At 40.5% G+C, this 20746-nt stretch overlaps 1 protein-coding gene and 1 long non-coding RNA gene across 5 annotated transcripts in view; one reads left to right on the top strand and one right to left on the bottom strand.

Annotated features, from left to right (window-relative positions):
* Nucleotides 1-20746, top strand: part of LOC149982494 (uncharacterized) — a 493843-nt gene that overhangs the window by 249761 nt on the left and 223336 nt on the right. The gene's annotated exons all lie outside the window — the stretch shown is intronic.
* The window catches only part of LOC110527641 (protein TMEPAI), a 91764-nt gene continuing 72040 nt past the window's right edge, over nucleotides 1023-20746 (bottom strand). For 2 of the 4 annotated variants that reach the window (XM_021609046.3, XM_021609049.3), the window contains exons 2-4: nucleotides 16817-16971; nucleotides 15083-15136; nucleotides 1023-14329 (exon numbers count right to left, since the gene is read on the bottom strand). In XM_021609046.3, coding sequence (XP_021464721.2) covers nucleotides 13736-14329; nucleotides 15083-15136; nucleotides 16817-16971 — 803 coding nt within the window. In that variant the 3' untranslated portion in view covers nucleotides 1023-13735. The remainder of the gene's footprint in view (nucleotides 14330-15082; nucleotides 15137-16816; nucleotides 16972-20746) is intronic. The other 2 variants (XM_021609047.3, XM_090240568.1) reach the window with 2 other exon arrangements.

A 20746-nucleotide genomic window follows, 5' to 3' on the forward strand; every position in this document is an offset into this window, starting at 1 on the left:
AAAATGTAATCGCTTATTTGCCAAGTGTGGCTTATTTAATCAAATATACGCTTCGTTATGCTTAAATTGTTACGAGTATACTGATATAAGTAGGACACGTGACATCCCGGAAACTTATCACACTTGTATCTACCCTCTCATTGAGGGTCCCACCTGATCTTGCTTCCTCCCGACTGGCTTTTCATTGTTAGAACGGCCAATGGTGTATCTGGTCAACAAAATTGATAATCTGTATCTACACAAGCATGGTGGGAAAGCTGCAGTGGAGTAATACTCCAACAAATGTGTATGACTGCCATCTTGTGGTAGTACATTTTCACATTTTAGTCATTTAGCAGACATCTTTGAAGATAGCTACAGTAGGTGAGACAACCACATACCACAGAAAAGACAAGTGTGCAAGTATTTTTTTGTAGTATTTACTATCACTATTAAATGAGCAAGACTTTTATTAAACAGGTTGAGTAAAGGACTTTACTTATATTCTATAGGGTCTGAACAGTGAAATGCAACCTGTGAAATTGTCAGCCCATTAGAATAATTTAAGAATTCTTATATGGGTACTCCTGCAACATGTAGTAAGAACCATAACTGGTATATGTCTTAAATTAAGTAGGCCACATTCATACACAGCCATAATATAAGAACCATATGTTTTCCTTATAATGTCATCACATATACAGTGAGCTCCAAAAGTATTGGGAGAGTGACAACTTTGTTGTTGTTTTGGCTCTGTACTCCAGCACTTTGGATTTGAAAGGATACAATGACTATGAGGTTAAATGTGTCACTCTCCTATTACTTTTTGAGCTCAGTGTTATGACAAACATAGGAATTGCATAATAATCATATGTTGTGTTTTCTTATAGAAAGACATAATCATAACATTTACTTTATACAAATATATGTGAATTCTTTCCATAAGGGAGGTTGTATGCGTCATAAGAAATTGTGTAGTTGTGGACTAATGTCTGTATTTTACTCTTCATGGTCAGTGAGAGAGTAAAAAGACAAGCAGACAGTTTTTATAAAATGTTTTTATTTGTTTAATTGTGGTATAATTGAAATGTATCAGATTCATAGCATGTTCTGTAATAGACATTGTGTCTTGTTCTTATCAAATATAGATACAAACCCAGCAACACTTTAAGGATCCAATATGCAGTACCAGTCAAAAGTTTGAACAGTTTGGACATACTCATTCAAGGGTTTTTATTTATTTTTTAAAACTATTTTCTACATTGTAGAATAATAGTGAAGACATCAGAACTATGTAGTAACCAATATATTTTAGCGTCTTCAAAGTAGCCAGCCTTTGCCTTGATGACAGCTTTGCACACTCTTGGCATTCTCTTAACCAGCTTCACCTGGAATGCTTTTCCAACAGTCTTCAAGGAGTTCCCACATATACTGAGCACTAGCTGGCTGCTTTTCCTTCACTCTGCATTCCAACTCATCCCAAACCATCTCAATTGGGTTGAGGTTGGGTGATTGTGAAGGCCAGGTTATCTTGTGCAGCACTCCATTACTCTTCTTCTTGGTCAAATAGCCCTTACACAGCCTGGTGGTGTGTTGGGTCATTGTCCTGTTGAAAAACAAATGATAGTTCCACTAAGCACAAATCAGATGGGATGGTATATCGCAGCAGAATGCTGTGGTAGCCATGCTGGTTAAGTGTGCCTTGAATTCTAAATAAATCATTTAAAGTGTCACCAGTAAAGCAATCTCACACCATCACACCTCCTCCTCCATGCTTCACGTGGGAACCACACATGCGGAGATCATCCGTTCACCTACTGTGCATCTCACAAAGACACAGCGGTTAGAACCAAAAATCTCAAATTTGGACTCATCAGACCAAAGACCGGTTTAATGTCCATTGCTCATGTTTCTTTGCGCAAGCAAGTCTCTTCCTCTTATTGGTGTCCTTTAGTAGTGGTTTCTTAGCAGCAAAAAGTTCTTGACATTTTCCGGATTGACTGACCTTCACGTCTTAAAGTAATGATGGACTTAGTCTTTTACCAAATAGGCCTATCTTCTGGATACCACCCCTTCCTTGTCACAACGCAATTGATTGGCTCAAAGAAGGAAATACATTCCACAAATTCACTTTTAACAAGGCACACCTGTTAATTGAAATGACTTCCTTATGAAGCTGGTTGAGAGAATGCTAACTAAGAATGTTCAAAGCTGTTATCAAGGCAAAGGGTGGCAACTTTGAAGAATTCAAATATAAAATATATTTAGATTTGTTTAACACTTTTTTGTTTACTAATGATATTTACTTTGATGTCTTCACTATTATTCTACAATGTAGGAAATAAAGAAAAACCCTGGAATAAGTAGGTGTGTCCAAACTTGAGACTGGTACTGTATATTAAATTAAACAATGTTGATACACGTAAGCAATTATGTCGACAATTGTAGGACCTACTTATTTATTGCAATACATCTCGGCATGGAGCTTGTTATAGAATAGAACTGATTTTATATTGACAGTATAGCATTACCTCTTCATCAGTACAGAAAGCGTCATAACAAAATAAGCACCAGGATCGTACATTTTTCTGTACAGTTAATACATTGCTTAAGAGTTTTATAAATATGCTTATACTGTAACCATATGTTATTAAAAAAATCAATCATCACTCGTTTTTTTAAATGTATATTTAAAAGTCGCAAAGCAACACTGATTTGAAGGGCAAAACAAACAAAGCAACACTGATTTGAAGGGCAAAACAAACAAAGCAACACTGATTTGAAGAGCAAAACAAACAAAGCAACAAAACAGTTAAAAGGGTCAAAACAAAGGAAAAGAGGACAGCCCAAAAGGTTCTGGTTAGGTTTATACAAACAAAGCAACATAACAGTTAAAAAAGGTCAAAACAAAGGAAAAGAGGACAGCCCAAAAGGTTCTGGTTAGGTTTATACAAACAAAGCAACATAACAGTTAAAAAGGTCAAAACAAAGGAAAAGAGGACAGCCCAAAAGGTTCTGGTTAGGTTTATACAAACAAAGCAACAGAACAGTTAAAAAAGGTCAAAACAAAGGAAAAGAGGACAGCCCAAAAGGTTCTGGTTAGGTTTTTATTCCTTCTTTGAAAATGCCTTTTTTTTCACTCAAACCCTCAACAGTAACTTATTGAAAGAAATAATGCAAATAACAAATCTAAAACAGATGATTAAGTAAAACATGTTATAATGCAGTAGAGGGACATGTATTGTATACTAGGACAAGTTCTGTTTGCTATGTTCTACTGTATATTCAGAGAGCTGGGCCCTTAGGAACCTGTCCATCCCATGTTTCTCCCTTTTGGTTTACTTTAGTGCTTCAAATTTGACATTTACTTTTATCGGTATGTATGCAGTAGAGTTGGAAATTATCATCTTATGATAGAACATGGAGTCAATTCTTTATTGTATTTTTTTTGGTATTGCAAATAAGAAGGGTGATTTGTTACATGTGAAAAAGCAAATGAATCCAGAGCCCAAAAAATTGCACTATAACGCATTACAAAAATAGTCTCAACCACAGAAGGCACACATCTAGAACTGAGCATGTGGTGGAGAAGGGAATCTATAGCGATTTGGGTATGTAGACCAATGGGTAATATGGCAGATTTGAACCCAGTCAGGTCCACTCTACAGTGTCAATATTAGGACAGCCTCAATCGCTGCTGTCCTAATATGGACACCGTACCGCTCACACTGGTCAAGAAGAATGTAGTTGGAAGGTAAAATAAAGTTCTTACCCAGGGTGATGCCTGGTTTCTCTTCGTACTCATTTTCAAAATGGTGCCCCCAAAAGCTAGAGAAACACATTCCACATTAAAAAGTACAGGGCATGTTGACGACAACTTAAGGGTGAATAGAAGCAAAGGCATCCTTCTGGCACCTGATCGATCACCTAATGGTACTTCCCATCAACTCTACCAGTTTGACTTAAGTGCAGAAACCTGTGGTCCTGGATACATTGAAACAAAGTGATGCCCAACCTGGTTTGGGCCATTGTCTCCAAAGCCTGACTCACTATGGTAGACAGTATTGCTTGTGAAGACACCTAGTGGTCAAATCATGGAATACATGTTCTGTTATTAATTTGCGAGTTATACAGCAAAACCCTCATATGCATGTACAATGAATTGGAGCAAAATGTATATGTTTTTTTTTGAAAACAATCATTACTGACTACATTATCAAAAGGCAAAGATTAGGTATATTGCAACGCTCTCCATGACACCTCTATCAACATTATCATCATTGTTATCATCAACTATAAGTCTCTGTCAATATGTGAATCAGTCTAGAGCCAGTTTAGTCAGATTGATAGTTCAGACAGAGCCCAATCTGTCAGCACAGGCAGGCACACAAACACTGAACATTTTCAATGGGACCGACAGCCAGCCTATGGCAGCACAAGCTTGTCTGTGTGGGACTCCCTCATTAAACACAGGCATCTCTATGGAACAGGAAGAGCTCATTACAGACAGGGAATCGAGTCAACCCAGACAGGGTGATCGAGTCAACCCTAAAGGCACACCATTTGAAATCTTTGGGATTATCTGTTTTGTCTGAGTGGTTCTGTTTTGCTTTCATCTGAGCACCCGGTCTAGACGGTACAGTTCATTAGCGGGGCAAGACAGCGTACATGACCAATGCAAACAAACATGTTATGGGAGAATGAAAAACATTGGATCTTGCAATGACTTAAATTTCTCAATGAAGTACATTGTATTAGCAGATATGTTGAAAAGTTAAGTTCTGAGGAAAAAGTTGCTCTTTACTTGATGCAACTTGACATGATACGCACATTATGTTGTTTTCATTAACATTCCTTAACGTCTGTTGTCATTATCCATGACATTTCATTTCAAGTACCGAAAAAAAGGTTGTTGTAATGAACAGTCATACAATGTTACGACGGGCATAATGCCAAGTGTTATGTCAAGATTACAAAGCAGTATGGTTTGGTATGCCAATAGTGGCTCCTCCTTCTTCATTTCTAATGGGTAAATTCCCACCCTGCCTGCATAGTTATCAGTCAGCACTGGTTTCCCTGAAGAAAAGACTGGAATCCAACCAGGAAACCTACACAAGCTCCCCTCTGAGGTCATTAAACTGCATCATGAGATGTCACCAGGGGTCAGAAGTCAAAGAGCCACACCCCTTAGATCAATCCTTTAGCTGCTTGCGTATGAGGGGTCAGACATATTTTTTTTTGATTTAGGTATTTGTCCTCAAATTGAATGTAAAGATACAGTGCAAAATAAATTAAGCAGGGCCAATGGGAAGAAAGCGAGAGGGGCAAGTGGACCACCTTGTCTGGTGTTTTTTTTTCGTCAACCTCTGTCCTCTCTTCCCTCCCTCTCTCTTCTTTGCTGTGATATAAGCTTAAGTTGGGACCCCTTGCAGCTTGAGTCTAGCCTCAGAGGAAGAAGTTGAATCATGTCAATAGAGAAGTGTGACCAATGCTGACAGAGGGAGATTGTGGCTCTCTCATTCTTAATTAAAGTGCTAAGAGATGCCTGTTGGAGAGAAGCCCAGACAGTAGGCGGATGTGTCCAGCGTACAGTTGCCTCCTAATCTCTCTCCCTCTCCCTTTATTTTCCTTTCCTCACTACTTCTCTCCCTCATCAGCATCTTGGGGCAATTTCACCCTACTTCTGGTCAGACCATCTGGGCTCTCTGCAGATAAAGGACTTGAACTCGAGTTTAAAGGTTGATGGCTCTGTCATTCATGATCACACATGTACACAAAACTCCAGGAACCTCATTTATAAACATTGTGCGTGTACAAAATACGCATGCGCCAGTTTTCAAGCAAAAGTTGGCATTCATAAAAACTGAACTTGACAATTGAATGTGCTTATCCTCCCACAAACTGTAGACCGTGGGTAAGCACAGTTTTTAGTGGTTGAAGTATTGCATTGCAAGAAGGCAAATGTACCCTAGTAGTCTTGTGCAAATTGGGAACACATAATGACTTATTCATAACAAAAAACCGGTAGCTAAATATAATAATAAGATGCAATCATTTGCTGTTAGTGAGAAGAGCAAAATTCAATTTATTTAATCTTTGCCTTCTAAAATAATCTGAAATCTATTTCCGATTATTTATTTAGTTCCCATGATAATTGCAGAATAAATTCCTCACCTTTTCTGACTGATGGTTTCATACTAGCGAAATAGCCTATAGGTCTACAACAAGATAGGATGGGCTACCATTCGTCCCATCTCTCATTTAATTGGACCACTTCATAATAGTAAAAAGATAAGCTACCGGTACTTAAAGTATTTTGCTCTATTCGATCTGATGTGCAGTTTAACAGTAGAAGAAGGCTCACCTTTTTCATTGATGTTTGAAGGCTATGTCTGAATACTGTAATGTCAAATTTCTCGAGCAGCTTAAACAATATTTTATTCGTAAAAATGATGCATAATATCATAACGACTGCACCTTTTCTGGCCATGATAGTTCATATTTGTAGCAATACAACAAATGACCATGCACATCTCTCATTTAATTGGGCCTATTAGAAAGGCTATTATAATTTCATTTTTTTTAATACGTTTTTGCTCAATGCAGCTGAAATGGAGCGCAGTTTATAACATACAGTAGAATTTAACAGGTGAACAGACAGTTAATCTTTTGCATTGAAGTGTGTAGGCTACCACTGTAAGTAGGCCTGTACTGTAATTTAAATGTTTTTCAGAATTTGTGGACAGTGCATCACATTTAGGTTCGGGCGAAAGTAAATGCAAAACATTATTGAATAAAAACGATCTGTTTACAAGTCCACAACAATTTGGAATTGTTTTTGTGTTTCAGAAATGGTCAAACATCAAATGTCACTGGAAAAAAATAAATTTTTGGCAACACCTCCAAAGACATTTGATCAAGTTCACAAATGTAGATTTCCTTTAGATATAATGTATTGGCCTAATTTCAATACTATCTAATTATACAGCAAATAAGGCTATTAATGTCACGATAAAAGGTGAATGATGGGTGTTATTCAGGCGCAGTTATAATGCTCGTTCACATGTGCACAGTTTTACGACAGGTCTGATTTTTAATGGGAAACATGCGCATGTATGGTGTCCTCCAAGTGTATAAATCTCAATATTTTTTTCAGAAATAGAGCACCCAGCTATTGAGAGTAAAATGTACGCAACGGTTATAAATGAGGGCCCCACGTTTCCTTGACAATAGAGGTGAAATTTTATTTCTCGTTCCATTTCATTGTAATAACAAATAGTGCAATTCTTTTTAACAATTAGACTATATAAATAACTCTAAAATTGCCATTTCTAAGTTAGTTTATTTGTTTCCATATACGTATATACAGTGGGGCAAAAAAGTATTTAGTCAGCCACCAATTGTGCAAGTACTCCCACTTAAAAAGATGAGAGAGGTCTGCTATTTTCATCATATGTACACTTCAACTATGACAGACAAAATGAGAAAAAGAATTCCAGAAAATCACATTGTAGGATTTTTTATGAATTTATTTGCAAATTATGGTGGAAAATAAGTATTTGGTCACCTACAAACAAGCAAGATTTCTGTCTCTCACAGACCTGTAACTTCTTCTTTAAGAGGCTCCTCTGTCCTCCACTCGTTACCTGTATTAATGGCACCTGTTTGAACTTGTTATCAGTATAAAAGACACCTGTCCACAACCTCAAGCAGTCACACTCCAAACTCCACTATGGCCAAGACCAAAGAGCTGTCAAAGGACACCAGAAACAAAATTGTAGACCTGCACCAGGCTGGGAAGACTGAATCTGCAATAGGTAAGCAGCTTGAAGAAATAAACTGTGCGAGCAATTATTAGGAAATGGAAGACATACAAGACCACTGATATTCTCCCTCGATCTGGGGCTCCACGCAAGATCTCACCCCGTGGGGTCAAAATGATCACAAGAACGGTGAGCAAAAATCCCAGAACCACACGGGACCTAGTGAATGACCTGCAGAGAGCTGGGACCAAAGTAACAAAGCCTACCATCAGTAACACACTACGCCGCCAGGGACTCAAATCCTGCACTGCCAGACGTGTCCCCCTGCTTAAGCCAGTACATGTCCAGGCCCGTCTGAAGTTTCGTAAAGAGCATTTGGATGATCCAGAAGAAGATTGGGAGAATGTCATATGGTCAGATGAAACCAAAATATAACTTTTTGGTAAAAACTCAACTTGTCGTGTTTGGAGGACAAAGAATGCTGAGTTGCATCCAAAGAACACCATACCTACTGTGAAGCATGGGGGTGGAAACATCATGCTTTGGGGCTGTTTTTCTGCAAAGGGACTAGGACGACTGATCCGTGTAAAGGAAAGAATGAATGGGGCCATGTATCGTGAGATTTTGAGTGAAAACCTCCTTCCATCAGCAAGGGCATTGAAGAGGAAACGTGGCTGGGTCTTTCAGCATGACAATGATCCCAAACACACCGCCCGGGCAACGAAGGAGTGGCTTCGTAAGAAGCATTTCAAGGTCCTGGAGTGGCCTAGCCAGTCTCCAGATCTCAACCCCATAGAAAATCTTTGGAGGGAGTTGAAAGTCCGTGTTGCCCAGCAACAGCCCCAAAACATCACTGCTCTAGAGGAGATCTGCATGGAGGAATGGGCCAAAATACCAGCAACAGTGTGTGAAAACCTTGTGAAGACTTACAGAAAACATTTGACCTCTGTCATTGCCAACAAAGGGTACATAACAAAGTATTGAGATAAACTTTTGTTATTGACCAAATACTTATTTTCCACCATAATTTGTAACTAAATTCATAAAAAGTCCTACAATGTAATTTTCTGGATTTTTTTTCTTCTCATTTTGTCTTTCATAGTTGAAGTGTACCTATGATGAAAATTACAGGCCTCTCTCATATTTTTAAGTGGGAGAACTTGCACAACTGGTGGCAGACTAAATACTTTTTTGCCCCACTGTGTATGTATATATATATATATATATATATATATATATATATATATACACACACATATATGTATATATGTGTTTATATATATATATATATATATATATATATATATATATATATATATATATATATATATATATATATGTGTATATACACATATATATACATAGTTGAAGTCAGAAGTTTACAAAAACTTAGGTTGGAGCCATTAAAACTAATTTTTCAACCACCACAAATGTCTTGTTAAAATTAAACAAACTATAGTTCTGGCACGTCGGTTAGGACATCTACTTTGTGCGTGACACAGGTCATTTTTCCAACAATTGTTTACAGACAGTTTATTTCACTTATAATTCACTGTATCACAATTCCAGTGGGTGAGAAGCTTACATACACTAAGATGACTGTGCCTTTAAACAGCTTGGTGTTCTTCAGCTTGCAAGTCTCCCCCTTTTTCCTCCAAACATAACGGTGGTCATTATGGCAAAACAGTTCTATTTTTTGTTTCATCAGACCTGAGGACATTTCTCCAAAAAGTACGATCTTTGTCCCCATGTGCAGTTGCAAACCGTAGTCTGGCTTGTTTATGGTGGTTTTGGAGCAGTGGCTTCTTCCTTGCTGAGCGGCCTTTCAGGTTATGTCGATATAGTGCTCGTTTTACTGTGGATATAGATACTTTTGTACCTGTTTCCTCCAGCATCTTCACAAGGTCCTTTGATGTTGTTCTGGGATTGATTTGCATTTTTCACACCAAAGTACGTTCATCTCTAGGAGACAGAACACGTCTCCTTCCTGGCTGCGTGTTCCCATGGTGTTTATACTTGCGTACTATTGTTTGTACAGATGAACGTGGTATCTTCAGGCATTTATAAATTGCTCCCAAGGATGAACCAGACTTGAATAACGGTCAAATTACTTGTCATGCACAAAGAAGATGTCCTAACCGACTTGCCAAAACTATAGTTTGTTAACAAGAAACTTGTGGAATGGTTGAAAAACGAGTTTTAATGACTCCAACCTAAGTGTATGTAAACTTCCGACTTCAACTGTATACACACAGTACCAGTCAAAAGTTTGGACACATCTACTCATTCAAGGGTTTTTCTTTATTTTTTATATTTTCTACATTGTGGAATACTAGTGAAGATTTCAAAACAATGAAATGACACATATGGAATCATTTAGAAAGCAAAAAAGTGTTACAAAAAAATCGAAATATATTTTAGATTCTTCAAAGTAGTTACACCTTGATGACAGCTTTGCACACGCTTTGCACTCTCTCAATCAGCTTCACCTGGAATGCTTTTCCAACAGTCATTGTGGCATCTTCATAATGCCAAGAGTGTCCAACTCATCCCAAACAATCTCAATTGGGTTGAGGTCAGGTGATTGTGGCGGCCAGGTCATCTGATGCAGCACTCCATCACTCTCCTTCTTGGTCAAATAGCCCTTACACAGCCTGGAGGTGTGGTGCGTCATTGTCCTGTTGAAAAACAAATGATCGTCCCACTAAGTGCAAACCAGATGGGGTGGCGTATCACTGCAGAATGCTGTGGTAGCCATGCTGGTTAAGTGTGCCTTGAATTCTAAATACATTACTGACAGTGTCACCAGCAAAGAACCCCTACACCATCACACCTCCTCCTCCATGCTTCACGGTGGGAACCACACACACACGGAGATCATCTGTTCACCTACTCTGCGTCTCACAAAGACACGGCTTTTGGAACCAAAAATCTCAAATTTGGACTCATCAGACCAAAGGGCAGATTTCCACCTAATGTCCATTGCTTGTGTTTTTTGGTCCAAGCATGTCTCTTCTTATTATTGGTGTCTTTTAGTAGTGGTTTAATTGCAGCAATCAACCATGAAGGCCTGATTCACACAGTCTCCTCTGAACAGTTGATGTTGCAATTTCTGAGGCTGGTAACTCTAATGAACGTATCCTCTTCAGCAGAGGTAACTCTGGGTCTTCTTTTCCTGTGGCGGTCCTCATGAGAGGCAGTTTCATCATAGCGCTTGATGGTTTTTGCGGCTGCACACCACCCCTACCTTGGCACAACACAACTGATTGGCTCAAACGCATTAAGGTAAGAAATTACACAAATGAACTTTTAACAAGGCACACCTGTTAATTAAAATGCATTCCAGGAGACTACCTCATGAAGCTGTTTGAGAGAATGCCAAGAGTGTGCAAAGCTGTCATCAAGGCAAAGGTTGGCTACTTTGAAGAATCTCAAATATAAAATATATGTAGTGTTTTTAAACACTTTTTGGGTTACTACAACTATGTTGTTTTGATGTCTTCACTATTATTCTACGATGTAGGAAATAGTAAAAATAAAGAAAAACCTTTGAATGAGTAGGTGTGTCCAAACCTTTGACTGGTACTGTTTATAGAACACACACACACATACATTGATACATATATAGTCATGTCTAAAATGATTGGCACATTTGATAAAGATGAGCAAAAACCTTAGTAAAATAAATAATACAAATAATACAAAAATACAAAAAAAATTGGGAAATGACATTATTTTATACTAATACAATTGCTCAGAGATGCAAGATAGGTGTCAAAATTATTGTCACCCCTGTTTTCAATACTCCGGCACCCTGTTTTATGAGGCTGGAGAACACATTGGGAGGGATCTTAGACCATTCCTCCATACAGAATCTTTCCAGATCCTTGATATATCTTGTCTGTGCTTATGGACTGCCCTCTAATTCAAACCATAGGTTTTCAATGGGGTTCAAGTCCGGAGACTTTTATTTCCATTGTAAAATTTTGATTTTCTGGTCAATTAACTACTTCTCTGTGGATTTTGATGTGTGCTTGGGGTTATTGTCTTGCTTGAATGTCCACTTGCGGCCAAGTTAACGTCAAAGGCCCACCACCATATATTACAGTAGGAATGAGGTTATTTTCTGTATATGCATCCTTCTCTCAATGCCAAACCACCACTGGTGTGCTTGGCCAAAGAGTTCTATTTTCATGTCATCTGACCATAGCACAGGTACGATTCTGTGACAATGCCATTTAGAAAATTCCAGGCGTTTACATTTGTGGGTTGCTTGCAATAAAGGCTTTTTTCTAGCAACCCTTCCAAAGACATTTTGGCATGGAAGTGGCATTTAATTGTAGATACGACTAAGTTTTGTAATTCTCCAATTTTGGCATTTAGATTGTTCATTGCCTCCTAAACCATCTTCCTCACTGTGCATGGGGACAAGATACACATGCATCCAATACCAGGCAAGTTTACCATTGCTCCAGTGGTTTTAAACTCCTTAATTGTTTCCCTAATAGTGGTAAGTGGTATATTTGTTTTTTGTACCCATTGCCTGATTTATGCAGGTCTCTTTTCATTTGTGAGTTCTTTGCCTTTCCCCATGGTGATGGATGACAAAAGAATTTTACATGCGTGTTACCTCATTTTTATACCCCAGTGAAACAGGAATTCATGGAAGGCCATAATAAAGTTCCATAAACTGAGATTAATTTTAAAAAAGTAGAATGATATAACAGATAAAATGTTGTTTGTTTTTACTTATTTGCTTATCTTTATCAGGGTGCCAATAATTTGTATATGTATAGATAGCACAAAGTTAAACACGTTTGAGTTGGCACACCAACAGATTACCGTTTCTACCTTTTCTTCTAGAGCAGGCAAAACATTAAAATAAAAAAAAAATATCTTTAGAATCCATTTGTTTACAAAAATACCGCTGCTCTCCTCTCTTATGATACATATTGCAGATTGATTTTCTTTTTCTCCAGATAAACAGTCTTGAATCTTGTGCAAACATCTCTTTAAAAAAGATCATAATAAAAAAAACAAGAAGAGTATTCGCACACAGGAACTCCTGAACTTGTCTGGCCAAAGACCCACAGACATTACTAAACACGAATAGACAAAGAACTAAAGTACAGTACTAACCTCAGATGGGTCTAGATAGTACAGCACGGTGGATATATATGACTTCAGTGGGCACAGTGCTGAACTCAATTGACCCAGACTCAGGACTCTACTCCAGTACTCATGTTGACACACATGGCCTGACATCACAAACCCAGTCAGCTGTCAATCATGTGTTTCCATAGATGCCAACGTTGACCACCGCACCCTCTGATGCGGATTGACGGGGAGTGATGGGGATCTGTCTGGCAGTGAGGCTAACTGGGTCATGAGCTGAGAGGCTAACTCGGGCTAACGTATGAATCTCAATCTTGGATCCCGTGAGAGCCTGAAACTGTCAACCTGTTACAAGAGTGCTATCAATGCCCTCCCTGTACAAGCCAGGTACACGGACAGTATTCAAAGCCAGAAAGGGGTTCAGGGGAGACTCACTAAAATAACCATCTGCATCTCAAAAAAAGGAAGACCTGGTCATTCTGAAAGACTTCCGGAGGAACTAAGGATAAACTACGAGGAGATAAGTAACTAGAAATTATGCAGACAAAACAAAATCAACCTAAATACTTGGAGAGAATTTTGTTTTGTTGTTTTTGCATTTGCCTGTACAGAAAAAAAGCTGTAAGCAAGGAAAAACAACAAGTAAATATTTATACAACGTAAGTTTAGGGGTGGCGGGTTTCAGTAAGACGGTGACCGGGGGTAAAGTTAAGAGGGGAGTGCAGTCCTTTTTCTTTGTGCGCCTGTCCCCCCCCCCCCCCCCCCCCCACCACTGCATGTCACCCTCTCCAACCCTGCTTGCCACCAACAGTTCAGCTAAAGTGCGCGGAGAAGGAGAAAGCAGCCTCGGAAAACAATGCCCGAGACCAACACTGTCGTCACACCTCTTCAGGAGTCTGCTTCTCCTTTTTGTTGCGCACATTCCTGCTCTCCAGGCTGCTCAGGTGGGCCTGCTTGAGAATCCCGTGGAGTAGCAAGGACGGCGACGAGGGACCCGGGGCTCCTAACCTGACTTCACGCCCTGCGCCCCTGGAAGTCTGGTGGTGGTGCCTGGGTAGTGAAGAGGGGTGGTAGTAGTGCCCTATCACCTCGCTATAAGTTGGTGGTGCCCCTTCCACTCGGCTGGAGTAGGCCTGGGCAGCCGTGGCTACCGTGGTAGTGCTGACCCCGGAGTTGAGGCTGGGCGGTGGGCACAGGGAGGTGTCGAGGAGGTGGCTGTCATAGACTGTGCGGTTGGGGGGCGCACGCACCGACTCCCTGTTAAGCTCCATCTGCTGCTCGGGGTCGCGGAGCTGCAGAGTGCAGGGGCCCTGGTAGGGCGGAGGCTCTTCGCCGTCCGACAGTGAGATGGTGGGCGGCAGGTCAATGATGGGGTGGGGCAGGTAGGGGTACGTGGGCTGGAAGCGGGCCAGACGCTCCCTCTGCAGATAGGAGGGGACGCGGTCCGGAGGACGCGTGGTGTACACCTGCTGCTAAAGGGAGGAGGACAGGAAGAGTTAGCGCACACATTTATATTTGGTCATTTATCTTTGTGAGGACAACACACGAAAAAAGTTTAACAATGTATTCCCATTGTCAGAACCCTCTTTTATCCACAGTGACTTAGTGTGAAGGTATATTGATACAGCACCATTGTTGTCATCGCTATGCTATGAACGTCAATAAACACTCATAGCCCATCTGCTCTAATATCCAAGGACGAATCCATAATTAATTTCCGGACAAACACAAGTAGTGTTCCCGGGATCCTGGGTAGGTTCTTCAAGTCTAGGGTTACGGCCCAAATGGCACCCTATTGCCTATACAGTGCACTGCTTTTGGGGCACCGGTCAAAAGTAGTGCACTTTAAAGGGAATAAGACCCAGACTAGGTCCCTGTGCAGGTCCCTGTGTTTAGGGATGACCCCTATAGACCTAAAGCAGGGGTGGGCAAATATTTTGGCTCGAGGGCCACATTGGGATTTTGAAGTTGGACGGAGGGTGGCAAAGATTGTTTTGGTAACGATATGTTAGTCAAAATCAATTTGCTGTCAGAAAATGTGCAGTTATTTAAAAATATATAGGTCCATTATCATTCCTACATACTTACTATCTAGTTTTAAACGTTCAAGAGTGGCTTGGTATGTTTTTTTGCCCATTATAATCATTCCCCCCCAAAACAAAAACTCCTGTGGGACGAATTGAATGGGCAGTAGTTTGCCCACTCCCACCCATAATCCACTTTACCTCGCTCATTCCACTGGCGGGCCCTGGGCCATCTGAGGACCACAGACTCCCATCCTGTGAGGAAGAGAGACAGAGAGCATGTATCACGTCTATGGATACCATGTTGTGCCACTAGGTGGAGTTCTTCCCTTTCCAGCCAAAGAGCCAACCACAGAGCATAGGGTGGGGGAGATGAGATTAATCCCTGAGCCAATTTGTCTGAACCCAATGGCTAATACTGGAGGACTTCCTGTCCTTTCATTCCTAGCCATGTTCTTTCCACATAGATGGGCTACATGTAGTATTAAAGTGCTCTTCACAGAAGCAATCCCAGACAAACACACAGACTGACACTGACCGAGAGAGAGAGAGAGAGAGAGAGAGGAGCGCTGTCATCTATGACTCATACCCCCTCCTGCAGAGTACACAGACTTCTGCATAGCTCAAAGGGTTGTGCTCAATTCAGAATTGAATGCCTCATAAATTCCAATTACATTCTTGAATTTGAATCGAAGCAGGAAACAGGATACAAAATTGTAATTTGAATTAAAGGAAATATAATTGAATTCAGTGAAATTCAAATGCCTAGTCTATTCCACATTACGTGTAAGCCTATTGTATTGAAAAATTTGAATATTCTAAGTTATTATATTTCACAAATCACTTAACTTTTGTTCAATATGGGGGAAAGACTACATTTCCCGGAATGCATTACTTCAGCCCTCAAGTTGACTCTAAAGCCTTCAAAAAGAAGCCAAACCAATTAAATTAATGGTGGAAAATTAAATGTACTTTTCTAAGCACTGAGGTTTAAATAATATTTGAACATTGTTTTTGGAGTAAAGTGATATATTATTTGGTTTCTTGAAGTGTAACCTGTCAGATTCAATGAAACTCTCATGTTGTATAACTGAGTGGAATTTCATTGAATTGCACTGAATTCAATTCTATGTCCTGTCGCTTAAACTCAAATTCTACATCCTGTGGGGTGTGGCCAATGCAATTCATGAGTTGAATGGGAGTCAATTCCACAATTCTGAATTAAACACAAACCTGATAACACACGCACAGCATCCTGCCCCATATTTCAGATGAATACCGGGCTAGGTGATTCAGCAGCAGTATGTGTTTGTGTGTGATTCAGAAAGCAGCAGTGCAGTCATATGGTTCTGGAATCTCCAGATCACTGCACTGAGCGATGTGGCAGACATGTGGCAGACAACCCGTCTCCAGTGAGCCTCTGTCTCTACTGTACATAGTATACAGGTCCAACTGAATACCATTGTCTGCTTATCATATGTGTTTGCATTAGTAAAAAATGATCTGCTTTTCTGACATGGCTAGTTTGGGCCTGCCATGATGTCCAAATAGGACCCTGTACTATGGCTTGCCTATTTCCAAGTAGAAACAAGGGTGGTTTTCATTTCATATTAAGTCTATGCCCTGGTTTGTGTGAAGGCTGTAAAGTAAAGTCTATGTCCTGGTTTGTGTGGAGGCTGTAAAGTAAAGTATATGTCTTGGTCTGTGTGGAGGCTGTAAAGTAGTCTACACCCTGGTCTGTGTGGAGTAAATGCTGTAAAGGAAAGTTTACTTCCTGGTTTGTGTGGAGGCTATCAAATAAAGTATATTGCCTGTAGAGATGTGTGGAGTGCTTCTAAAGACTGTAACATCTATGTCCTGGTCTGTGTGGAGGCTGTAAGTCTGCATGAAGACTATAACGTTAGTTTACAGCCCTGGTCAGGGTAGAGTACTTACAGAGGCCAGTGGTAGGTGGCGTCTGCGGGCCTGGCTGTTCCTGGAGATGAAGGAGCGTTCTGACAGGCGGTAGTGGTTGAGCAGGCAGGTGATCACTACCACCATCACCATCATCACCACAACGATCACCAGGATCTGCACAAACTCCAACTGGGCTGGAGAGAGAAGAGAGAGAGGGGACAGGTTAGAACTAGTGGAAGACGTTCTGATTGTATCACCTAAGCTTCATCAAAATATCAAATTTTGGAGCAGAGAACCCAAGAGGACAGATACAAGGATGTGCACATTGCACAGTTTATTGTGAAAGGGTGTTTGGGTCATGACGACTTAATCCGATGTTACGGAACGCAACTAGCATAGCAACTAACTCGTTCTTACTGATTGCATAGAAACCGATATTGTAGAAATGATTTTGTAGCAGGCCATGAGTTTTCACAACTGAAATGTAGGCACGTATGGCCAACTCATTCATAATCTGTCTCAGTTCATTGTATGCTATAACTTGTTGTAGGTTTAGCTACATCAATTACAACTACGTAATAAAGCATGAACTAGAGTCAATGTCCGCAACCAGGTGGAAAACAAATAAGCAAAAGTAAACATGTCTGTTTAAGCTGTTTTTTTGCATGGGCTGCTTCTCAATCCACCACATTCGTCAGCCTTCTGTGGTGGAATGTGGCAGGGCTACAGTGGTGTTTTTCAGACCATGAGACATCCCGAAAATCAGTCGAACGGTTTAGGCTACAAACTAATACCCCACTATGGAAAGCTGAGACTCTCACGAACACGATGGTCTTTTCCGTGCTCTACGACCCCTACAAGCGTCACGGGACTCGTCAGAAGTTGGTACAGCCGACGTGCCAACTTCTGTCTGTAGAATCCGCACGGTTTGGGCTACAGACTAGAATGGCCCCACCATGGAAAGCTGAGACTCACAAGCACGTACATGTCGGTTGTTTTGCTCTATGACACCCAAAAGCTTCAGAAGACTAGTCTGAAGATAACCCAGTATCGGTTTCAAAAATGTATGGAAGTAAGGCAATAGTTTTTTAAATATGGGTAAATCATTTATAAAAACTATTTCCTGAGCTTTCTTATATTTCACTTCAAAATATACTTTCTTTTGAAATTTTATTTGACTGACTATCTGTTATGCCATATATGAATATGTTATTCAATGCATTTCTATGGGCTAATAACAGCAGTAAGGCCAAATTCAATGTTTCATTAAATATATATACTGTTAATACACTGAGTGTACAAAACATTAAGAACACCTTCCTAATATTGAGTTGCACCCTCCCCCCTTTGCCCTCAGAACATCTTCAATTCATCGGGGGCATGGACTCTACAAGGTTTCGCAAACGTTTCACAGTGATGCTGGCTCATGTTGATTTCAATGCTTCCCACAGTTTGTCAGGTTGGCTGGATGTCCTTTGGATGATGGACCATTCTTGACACACATGGGAAACTGTTGAAAGTGAATAACCCAGCAGAGATTCAGTTCTTGACACAAACCATACCCCGTTCACCCTCTGAATGGCACATATACACAATCTACGTCTCAATTGTCTCAAATCTTAAAAATCCTTCTGTTTCCTTCCCTCCATCTACACTGATTGACGTGGATTTAACAGGTGACATCAATAAGGGATCATAGCTTTCACCTGCATTTACCTGGTAAGTCTATGTCATGGAAAGAGCAGGTGTCCTTAATGTTTTGTACACTTGGTATGACCATCTTAAAACAATTCCTTATGTTATCTTTGCAGACTCTAGGGCAGGGATGGGCAACTGGTCCGCAGATCAATTTCCAAAGGGGCGGAGGGGGACTCAGTCGGGGTCTCAACTTAATGTTAAAAATTTGAATAGTAGTGCATCAGCAGTTGTTTTCTTACGTCAGTCACTGACAGTCACTCAATGAGCCTATGTCAGCAACAACAACAAAAGATTGATAAGTTAGTCTAGCGGCCAGATATCTAAACTTGTAGTAATCATGGTTGAATTACCGACCGGGGGCCCCCATTGATTTTGTTAGTCACTCTCACACTGATATCATGTTAAGAACTGCTAACATTTATCCACACCTACTGGCAAAATGGCTGCCGTTTTACGGGCTCCTAACCAACTGTACTATTTTGTTTGTTTATTTCTCTTTGTTTGTAACTCAATTTGTACATAATGTTGCTGCTACCGTCTCTTATGACCGAAAATAGCTTCTGGACTTTAGAACAGCAATTACTCACCTTAAACTGGACAAAGATTTTTTCTTTAATGAGTCCGACGCGAAGGATATACTGCTTTGTCAAGACAAGGCCCAAATCCCAGTCATCAGCGTCAAGAAAAGATGGAGAAAAAAGGGGAGAATGGCGGGGTGCATTGTAAGAATTCACAGACCAGTAGGTAAACCACCACCCTCTGTATTATTGGCCAACGTGCAATCATTGGAAAACAAACTGAAGAATCTATGATTAAGACTATCCTACCAACAGGACATTAAAAACGGTAATTTCTTATGTTTCACCGAGACGTGGCTGAAAGACGACATGGATAAAATAGAGCTGGCTGGCTTCTCCGTGCATCGGCAGGGCAGAGCAGTTACGTCTGTTAAGACGAGGGGCGTCTATGTGTCTATTTGTCAATAACTGCTGGTGTGCAATGTTTAATATTAAAGAAGTCTTGCAGTATTACTTGCCTGAGGTAGAATACCTCATGATAAGCTGTAGACCACACTGCCGGGGCAGCAGCATAGCCTAGTGGTTAGAGTGTTGGACTAGGAACCGAAAAAGTTGCAAGATCTAATCCCTGACCTGACAAGGTATAAAATCTGTCGTTCTGCCCTTGAAAAAGGCAGTTAACCCACTGTTCCTAGGCTGTCACGACCCCTCCTCTGCAGTGCAGGGGCGGTTCATCCTGCAGGCAGAGGAGGGTCGTTAGTGATTGGAGTCACCTGGGCTCAGGGTATTTAAACAGCTTCACTAATCACTCTTGTCTCTCTCTGCTCCTCCAGGTATGATCCTGTTTGTTTGTTCCTTTGTAGTTTTACTTAGTTTTCACTCAGTCATATTCACACACACAGATTCATGCATCTCTGCACTTTACATTGTGATACTTTCACACCTCATTCCATTTTCTTTGTTGAAAGTTAATAGTTTTGGTTTACAATAAAGAACCTTTTTGATTGGCCTATACCTGTTGTTCGTGTCCCCTCATTTTTGCCACAGGCTATGAGCCGGCCTGTGAGAAATCCCTGAGCTGACAAGGTACAAAATCTGTCGTTCTGCCCCTGAACAAGGCAGTTAACCCACTGTTCCTAGGCTGTCATTGAAATTTAAGAATTTGTTCTTAACTGACTTGCCTAGTTAAATAAAGGTAAAATACATATGTATATTTATTTTTTTAAAGACCACACTATCTACAAAGAGTTCTCATCTATATTATTTGTAGCCCTCTATTAACCACCACAAACTGATGCCGGCACTAAGACTGCACTCAACGAGGTGTATACGGCCATAAGCAAACAAGAAATTGCTCATCCAGAAGCGGCGCTCCTAGTGGCCGGGGACATTAATGCAGGCAAACTTAAAACCACTTTACCTAATTACTACCAGCATGTCATGTGCAACCAAAGGAAAAAAAAACTCTAGACCACCTTTACTCCACACACAGAGACGCATACAAAGCTCTCCCTCGCCCTCCATTTGGCAAATCTGACCATAATTCTATCATCCTGATTCTGCTTAAAAGCTCAAATTAAAGCAGGAAGTACCAGTGACTTGCGCAATACGAAATTGGTCAGATGACACGGATGCTACGCTACAGGACTGTTTTGCTAGCACAGACTAGAATATTTTCCGGGGTTCATCCAATGGCATTGAGGAGTATACCACCTCAGTAACCGGCTTCATCAATAAGTGCATTGACGGCGTC

Source organism: Oncorhynchus mykiss, chromosome 7 (genome assembly GCF_057628025.1).
Source record: "Oncorhynchus mykiss isolate SJ-2025 chromosome 7, ASM5762802v1, whole genome shotgun sequence".
Lineage (NCBI taxonomy): Eukaryota > Metazoa > Chordata > Actinopteri > Salmoniformes > Salmonidae > Oncorhynchus > Oncorhynchus mykiss.